Raw genomic sequence first — 8,678 nt, 5'->3', positions numbered from 1 at the left:
CCGCGTGGGCCTCCATCGGGGACTCCCCACGGCACAGTTCGCAAGCGCGTCCCCCAGTCTCCCCAGCACAAGTAGAGCCGGCCAGTCCGGCAGGTTGAGAACCCAGATCTCCCCTGGGGGGTCCAGCCCGACCCCTCGTGCCCTCCCCCTCTTTCCTAACCACCTGCCAGTGCCCGGCCTGAGCTGGCCCTGGGCTCAGGGGACGTAGCCCCGGCCCTGGAGGAATTCCCTCCCCAGTCTGGTTCACACGTGGACTCAGGCTCTGCCCCTGGGATCCACACTAGAGAGACAGGAATGGTTTTCTGTAAAACCCGCCCACTGCAGTCACCCCTGCATGGGCTCCTGCTGCCACCCCATGCTTGCGAGCACACTTGAGCAGTGACGCCTGGCCACCAGCAAGGACCTGGCCCCTGGGGACACCGGCCGCTCCGCGATCTGCCTTAGGCCCATTTCTTCGCTTACCTGACTGTCACAGACCTGAGAGGGGGCAGAGTGAGCAGTATTGTCCCCAGAGAGGATGAAGGGAGCCACTTCCGGTCGCACAGTATGTCAGTGACAAAAGCTCAGTGTCAGGGGTGTCAGAGTTGGGCTCAGTGGAGAAATGAGCCCCGGGAGGAGGCAAATGTGCCCCAGCAGGTGGGCCCCACCCCAGGCCCAGTCCCGCCCCAGTTGGTGCCAAGATGGAAGTCAGCAGGTGTCAGGACTGTGCCCAGAGCAGGCGCAGGCGTGTGACCTGGGACAGCCCTGGCCCCTCTGTGGGCCTCAGTATCCCCCTGAAAAGTGAGGGTGAGACCCTGTGCACTGGGGTCTCACATTCTGGGCACCTGGGATTCTTAGGAGGCAGGTGGAGAACTCATGCTTGGAGCCACCAGCTTGGGCACCACATGTCCAGGTGTGGTCTCGGGGGGGAGGGGGGGCTCCAGGTGGCCGTGGGCGGGCCCAGCACTCGGATGGGGAGCTAGCTGGGTTCTGGGCAAGGCTGGCACCAGCATTCTTGGGTGACATGGGGCAGGGTGTTTACTGCAAAGGATTCCTGCTCCTGCCCACGCTCCTCTCCAGGGAACCTGCGCAGAGGGAAGTCCCAGGGGACTCCCCTCCCCCCTGGGACACAAGTGTCAGGGAGCCCAGCCCAGAGTCCATGTGGGGAAGGGGGTTTGGGGGAGGGAGAAGGCTTTGCCCTGTCTGCCAGTTGAGGTGGGACCGATTCCTTGGCTCTGACACCTGGCCCGGCTCCCGGGCATGACTCTTGTCCAGGGCGTTGGGAGAAATTCGGAGGCAAGTGTGGAAGGGAAAGTCGGCATTGCATGTTTTTCTTTCCTTTACACAAGCAAAACGCGTTCATTCTAGGGAAATACAGACAAACATAAAGAAGAAACCAAACCACCCAGGGAGAGCCCCTCCGGCTCCTAGAAAGGCTTTACAGATCACATGACTCAGGTCCCAGCCCCTCCCTGGGCAGCTCCAACCCTCACCCCATGGCCCAGTGGCCTGTCCTGCCTCCTTCCCCGGAGCCAGCCTGACTCTTGGCTTGTGTGGAGGGAAGTCCTGGGCCTGAGGGCTTGCCCCCTGCCCAGGGCTCCTGCCTCCTTCCCTCCCTGGGACACAGGCCCCGTGTGCAGACAGGAAGCCTGAGGAACACCGAGGCCACCTGGCTTCCTCCGAGGGCACCCACTCCCGGCCCCTGCCTGGCTCTTAGAGAAGCTCTTCAGCCATTTCCCAAACCACAATGTCAGCAAGCAGGGTGGTGGGGATGGTCTGGGGTCTGGGGAGGGTCTGCTCAGTGCACAGCCACAGGCCAGGAAGTGATGCCACAAGGACAGTTAACACGTATGTGTCCCAGGCACTGTTCTAGGCACATCATGCAAACGAGCTGATAGAGAACCCGCAGCCCCGTGTGGTGGGTGCTCCCGGCTTATGCTTTTGCACAGGGACCAGCAAAGCCCAGAAGGCAAAACCATTTCCTTAGGAACCGCAGGCCACCTGGCCTCCTGCGGGGCTGGTACGCTCCAGGCAGACCCCGTGGGCACAGGAGCCTGGAGCACTCGCCGCTATGTCCCGGGGTCAGGCAGGGCCTGGTGTGCAGGTGCTGCCGCCTCTGAGAGCCTTGAGTGTGGCCTGAGGCACCGACCCTGCCCTCTGTTTGCTTTTCAGAGCTGTGCCCGGGACACAGCCCCCTGGACCCGACGCCCCCCATGCTGATGCAGCCCATCTCTGCCCTGCTGGCCTCCGACCCCACCGGCTGCCCCCGCTGCCAGCACAGAGCGGGCCACCGGCCCTCGGGCCTGGGCAGCACCGACTCAGGGCAGGAGGGCTCGGGCTCGGGGGGCTCCGGCGGTGGAGAGGACGAGGCCGATGGGGACGGGGCCAGGAGCAGCGAGGACGGGGCCTCGTCGGGGCTGGGGAAGGAGGACGAGGAGGAGCGGGCAGACGGGTGGGGGCGGGCCACCCAGGCCAGCCCCACACAGCTGGGTGTGTGGGACACCCACGTGTGTCTGTCTCCCCCTGACCAGGGCTGGGTCCCGTTCGGCCATGTGGCCTGAGTGCCGAGCCCAGGGCCAAGCACCAGGCAGGACAGGGTGTGAGTGGGTGAAGGAGTGCCCGAGTGCAGCAGTTTTGGGGCTCATCTTCTTGGGGGGGAAAAGGGAAATCAGGTCCTCTTTCTTCAGCAGCTCAGCAGGGACGCCAAGGCGCCCACAGCACACCCCCCTCTTAGTCCCTGCAAATCTGACTCCCGTTCACGGCTTCTCCATGTGAGCCCTCCTGTCACCCTCCCCGGGGCAGCTGGGGTGAGGTTTCCCGAGGCTGCGCTCTCCCCTGTCCACACCTTCTGCAGCACCCCATCGCCCTTGGCACCGAGCACAGACCTTTCCCCTGACATTCACTCTCCTTGTGCGCTGCCCACAACATACGCTCTGCCAACAGGGCGTGCTCCTGTCCCTGGTGCCCCACTCCCCAGCCTCCCCAGCCCACGGCACTGAGGTGTCCTGTGGCTGCCTGTGAAGGCTGTCACCCGTCTCCCTCCTCGGCCACATGGTGTGTCCCAGGCCATCAGGGGTACAGCTGGGGTTCGGAGGTGAGAGGAGTTCAAAGGAGGAGTCCCCCAGGGGGAATAGCACCTGGAAGAGAGATGGCTCCCAGGAGGTGGCAGGGACACGGGAGCTTGAGGAAACTGTAGGGACACAGGCTGGAGGGCTGTAACCCAGATGTCCCCGGTCCACAGTGCCAGCCTGGATGACCGCTCCAGCCCTGGCTCCATTTGGAAAAACATCTATTTCTGGCTCCCAGTGTCCCCCAGCCCATAGGTGACCCCAGCCCCTGGGAGGGCATTTGACAGCTGGGCCAGGGAGGGATGTCAGTGGCCCCAGGTCCCCTGCCAGTCCCTGCAGGTTTAGAACCTGGATGCCGCCCTGGCTCCCCTGCCACCCTCCCTCTGCAGAGGCCCCGCCCGCCCGCAGCGCCCCGCGGTGGGCCACACTCTCATTTCCCTCTTCATTAGTTTGCCAAGCACAGGCCCCATTCCATTTACTTCAATGTGGCCCCCGGGGCTGCCGTGACACTGTGCAGAGCTGCTGGGTTGCCAGCCGATCTGGCTTAATTACAAAGGTCTCGGGAGGCCGGGGAGGGCTCTGCAGGGGAGAGCTGGGGAGAAGGCAGCCGACCCCTGGCCTGGGGTCCAGCCTTGTGGCCTTTGCCCGGCTCAGGCCTGCGTGGGGCCAGCATTTCTGGGGGAGGCCCCACAGGGAACAGGAGCTCTGGGTGCTGGCGCTAGTGGGGTGGCACCCAGGGGGCCTGTCACCGAGCTGGGCACTGTCCCCCAGTGGCTTGCTGGAACCGGCTGGCAGGAGCAATCTTCTCACGCAGGAATTTTGCAAGGCCATTGTTAGAAACAGCTGGGAGCTGAAATGGCCTTGGAGGGAGTGTTTACACCATGGAAGTTGGCGGATGCTACCGTCAGGGTTGTTCTGCAGAGGCCTGTTTGCCAGTATAATACGGGTCCCTGTCTTCTCACTGGTCCCCTCCAGGGCAACACAGCAGCTGGGCCGCTCTGTGCTCTGGGTTCAATCTCTCCCTCTACCTGTCGGGCTCCAGCCTCAGGCCGGGCCAGGGTCCCTGCCCACACCTCCGCCTCCGCCATATCCTGCCTGAGCAAGCTTTCTGGCCTCGGATGTGGTGGAGCCTCTTCTTCCTGGCACTGCAGGCACCCCGTGGGCCCCCCTCAGGCCGGGAGAAGCTGTTCTCACTGGCAAGTCACCTGTGCCTCCATAGGGTCTGCCTCGGTTTCTCCCCTTTCCCTCATAGGGATCAGCTCCATTAACTGAGCACCTACTACACGGCAGGCCCGGAGCCTGCGTGGTGCACTGAGTCCTCACAACCTCCTCATAGAGTGGCTGGGAGGGTTAGGAAGCCTGGCACACAGTAGGTGCTGGCGAGTTAGGAATTGTTCCTGAATCTTTTCTCGGAGCCTTACACCACCACTTTCAGGGTGACTTTACCATCTGCTGCCTGGAACCTCAAAAATCAATGAAAGGGAAAGTGAGGGGGAGGGAGAATTTTTAAAATGCTCTTTTTAAAGCAGCTCCGAGTGGCAGCCATTGTTCGGCAGAGCTCTGCGCGGGGTATGTTTGCTCCCTCTTCCCCGACTCCCAGACATTGCTCAGTGGGAAGCGGTCCGCCCTGTGTTTATTTTGAGCTGCCCTGTCTGAGAGGCGCCTGCAGAGAGAGGTGGCCCAGGGCCGGAAGGAGCAGGGAGAGCAGGGGAGAAGGCAGGTGAGCACAGCCCCTCTCCTGCAGGGCTATGACCTTGAGGGGAGGCGTCCTAGGGGCCCGCCACGCTGCGGCTGCCCACTCCGCTGGCAGGGACCTTGGTGTGGCCACCACGGAGGCAGGCGGTGAGGGGGCACAGAGCCTGGGCACTCCTGCCCTACTCCATCTGTAAAGTGGGGGGCTGCTGCCGCTCTGGTCACGGTACTCAAATGAGAGGTGAGATCACAGGTCCCCGTGGCCATCAGGTGGTCACTGCTGCCCAATCACGAGGGAACATCTCCAGTTTCCTCGAGGTTGCAGAGTCCTCAGGAGGAAGTTCCTTTCAGGGACCGGCCTGGGAGAGAGTGAAGGCGTGTCAGCCGGGCAGGGGTCTCTTCTGACCCACGAAGTGGTCAGATGGTGCCGACATCTACCCTTCCCTCCCCCTACCATCCTGGGGGGAGGTGGGCCCAGACTATCCTTAACTGAGGCTGAGTGACAAGCATGTGGGTGAGGTCACTTTGGGCACCAGAGCCTCCATCGCCACCTGCTGTCAGGATTGGTCACATCTCTTCCCGGGGTAACCCTCATGGCAGCCCTGGGCGGTAGGCAGAGTGGGCGTCTTATCCCCTGGGCAGACGGGGAAACTGAGGCTCAGAGAGTGGGGATGGCTTGCCCAGGTGGCGGTGAGCAGCTGTTAGAGCTGGCGCTGGGGTTCTGAGGTTGAATTGGAGGTTCCACTAAGGGGACAGGAGGTGGGATGGGGAGACACGTACTTCTCCCTCTCCCGGCAGTCACCTGTCTAGGCCAGCGACCCCTCTGGAGCTGGGCTTGACTGTCCTGGAGTTGGAGGATGGTGGCCAAGCTGGGCAACAGAAAACAGAGGGTGGGGCTGAATGGGCAGCAGGACAGGCATACAGGGAGCCTCCTGGGCAGGGGTGACCCAGGCAGGGGATGTCCCCTGGCCCCAGCTCCCCGGGGACTGCATTCGAGGCCTCCAGCTCAGCGGGTGGGTCAAAGCAGGCGTTATTCTCCCTTCAGCAGCCCCCAAGACACTGCCGACCCAGGTCTGGGGTGACCCTGGGGAGATAAGGATGGGGTGGCTTAGTGCCCAACAGTCCAGCTCTGTGGTGGCTTGAGGGAGGGAGGCACCACCACGGGCTGCAGTCAGGGAAGGCTTCTCAGAGTCAGTGATACTGGAGATGGGTCCTGAAGGGTGACTAGGGTCCATCAGTGAGGCAGAGGAGGGGCAGGAGCAGGGACCAGAGGCACAGGCTCCACCCAAAGGGCCCAGAGTCCTTAGGAGGATGTGCACACGGGGTGGGCAGCCAGCCCAGGAGGCGGGGAGCTGTCCACCCATGGAGGGCTTTGAGGCTGGCTTTGTCCTTCGGGCCGTGGGGAACTGTGGAAGGCTTGTAAGCAGGGCGGTGACGTGTCTGTGCTGAACTGGACCCTCCAGCCAGGAAAGTGCGGCAGGTGAAGGGGTGTGGGCCCAGGGAGGAGATCTGGGTTTGAGATCCGATGCCACCACTGGCCGGCCATGGCCCTGGGCTGTCACCTCTCCTCTCTGAGCCTCAGGTTTCCTGTCTGTAAAATGGGGACACCACAGGGTAATGCTTGAAGCTGAGATGAGGTAATTCATGGAAAGTGCTCAGCACCGCCTGGTGTGCGGGAGGCGTTAATACCAGCTGCCGTTACTGTCATGGGGAGGCCTGGGGAACAGTTTAGACCCCTGCCCAGCTGGTCCTTTATCTGCCTCTGAAGGAATGGCCAGAGGCCGGGCCGCCTGGTGCCTCCCACGCCTGGCACTGGCATGGGTGATCTGGCCCTGCCCCTCTCCTGCCCTCTGCCCTCCTGCCTCTGGCTTAACCTGGCTTTTCTGCCCTTTGGCACCTCTTCTTCCACTGGGTGGGTCTGTGCCATCTCTGCTGCTTCTCCTCAGCCTGTCTGTCTGTCTGCCCTCCTGCTCTCTCGCTGACTCCCACAGTATCATGATCCTGGCCCGTTACGTCTTGATCTGTGTTTTTTCCGTCTTGTCTCTCCACACGCTGCCTTTGCCTCTCACTGCCCATGCCTATGTTTGTCTGTCGGTCTCTCTCTGCCCATCTCTCTCATGGCTGCCCCCGTTTCTCTGCACTCACCCCAGTAGGTCTCACTGTGTCTACATCTGTCGGTCTGTCTGTCTCTCCCCGTCACTGTCTCTCTCCCAGAGAAAGGCTTGCGGGAGTGATGGATGTGCACTAGGAAAAGATTAACAGGTGTGCACTTGACTGGAGAAACAGCTGTTGCCAGGGAGTCAGGGAGCGAGCGGGTGACCTTTCTGGGAGCGGCGGCTCTGCCATCAATTGCGGGCGGAGCGCGCGTGTAGCGCGTGGGGCTCGGAGCGGGGCGATGTGCAATTATGGGCTGTCAGCGTCCACATTTTTCATCTCCCGCGTGTCGAGCGTCGTTTGGCCTGCAGGGAAATTGGTGGCTCCAAGCAGCATCTGGGCCCCGACTTAGCCCTGATGCCGGGCCCAGCCCTCCCCACCGAGGGGCCCCCTCACGGGCCCCTCTCCCCTTTCGGGACCATTTTGTGAGTCAGATGTAATTACAGCCGGGGAGCGGGGCTTTCTCCTTTCATCTGGGCCGGAGCGGAGCTGGCAGCTTAATTCTATTTCCCAGGCACCAGGCAGGAAGCAGACAGTTGGTTTTTCTTTTTTTCCTTCTCCTTTTAACCCAAACGGAATTAGAGTCAGGCCTCTTAGGTATCTAGTTGTCAGGTAGAGGGACTGGGCCGGGGCGGGCGGTGCTGATGGCTGGCAGCCCCGCACCCTCCCGCCCTGACTCGGGCTGGTCCTTTGGCCTGGACGCCTTCTCTTGTCCCTGCCGCCCGCCCCTCTCAGCTCTGAGGCCTCAGCTGAGGTGTCCCTCCCTCCAGGAAGCTGCCCCTGATTCCAGGATCACCGCTCCCCACACCACCCTAACCGCTCCTGCTTTAGCCCCTGCTGGCTGGTTTGTTAGTTAACTTGCCTGTGGGGGCTTTGCCACCAGAACCCGCACTTCCCAGGGGCAGGAAGAACGTCCCAACTCACTCCACGGGCCACCGGGGTAGCACACGCCAGCACCTGGTGGTGGCTCACAGGCCTGTGGAATGCGTGCACTTGTGCAGGAGGGATGCGTGGAGGAGGGAGTGGAGGAGTCGGATGGGGTCTGTGTGTCACAGGAAAGCCGTTGGGTGTCTGACTCGGTGCAGGGCCCGGCTGGGCCACAGCCTTGCTGGGTGATGCTGAGCGAGTCCCATCACTGCCCGGAGCCTCCGAGCCTCCTCTCCTCTTCTCCGCCTCTTCCCTCTCCCCGCCTGTGGAACGGAGCCGCCTCCGTGGCCTCCCAGGTGGCCCGTGGCATCCGTACTTGTGCTGGTGTCCGGCCCAGCATGGGCGCAGTCAGGCCTATCACATGGTGCTTCCCTTGCCTGTGGCTCGGGCGGGAGCAGCCTGGCTCCACAGGGAGCAGAAACGGGCCTTCTCTGAGCCTGCTTCCTCGTCTGCAAAACGCGCTGCCTTCCACCGTTCGCTCTGACCAGCTTCGGAGCCTCAGTGTCCCCTCTGTCAGTGGGTCTCGTAACGCCTCCCTCGCTGTGCAGCTACAGCACCATTTCCAAACTCGTGGAAGGTCACCCCGAGGAGCCCCACCATCTCAGTGGGCCCTGCAGGATCCGGGCGGCAGAACTGCAAGGTCTTCAAGGCCACGGTGTAATGGGGAGATGGAGCACCAGCGAGGGCACTGACCTTCCGGGCCACCCAGCCGGGGGTGGCAGAGCCAGGCCTTGCCACCTCTCGGGGGGGGGGGGGGGGGGGGGGGGCGGGGCGGGGGGCGGGGGGGGGGGGGGGGGGGGGGGGGGGGGGGGGGGGGGGGGGGGGGGGGGGGGGGGGGGGGGGGGGGGGGGGGGGGGG

The 8,678-nt window shown here is 63.1% G+C and overlaps 1 protein-coding gene across 1 annotated transcript in view; it reads left to right on the top strand.

Moving 5' to 3' along the window:
* Positions 1 to 8,678, top strand: part of CACNA1I (calcium voltage-gated channel subunit alpha1 I) — a 108,137-nt gene that overhangs the window by 71,586 nt on the left and 27,873 nt on the right. The window contains exon 8 of the mRNA XM_015571918.1: positions 2,121 to 2,486. Within this exon, the coding sequence (XP_015427404.1) occupies positions 2,121 to 2,486 (366 nt within the window). The remainder of the gene's footprint in view (positions 1 to 2,120; positions 2,487 to 8,678) is intronic.

Source organism: Myotis davidii, unplaced genomic scaffold (genome assembly GCF_000327345.1).
Source record: "Myotis davidii unplaced genomic scaffold, ASM32734v1 scaffold428, whole genome shotgun sequence".
In the NCBI taxonomy this organism is placed as follows: Eukaryota; Metazoa; Chordata; class Mammalia; order Chiroptera; family Vespertilionidae; genus Myotis; species Myotis davidii.
Note: the sequence above shows the minus strand (reverse complement) of the source record. Positions and strands in the feature narration are given on the sequence as shown.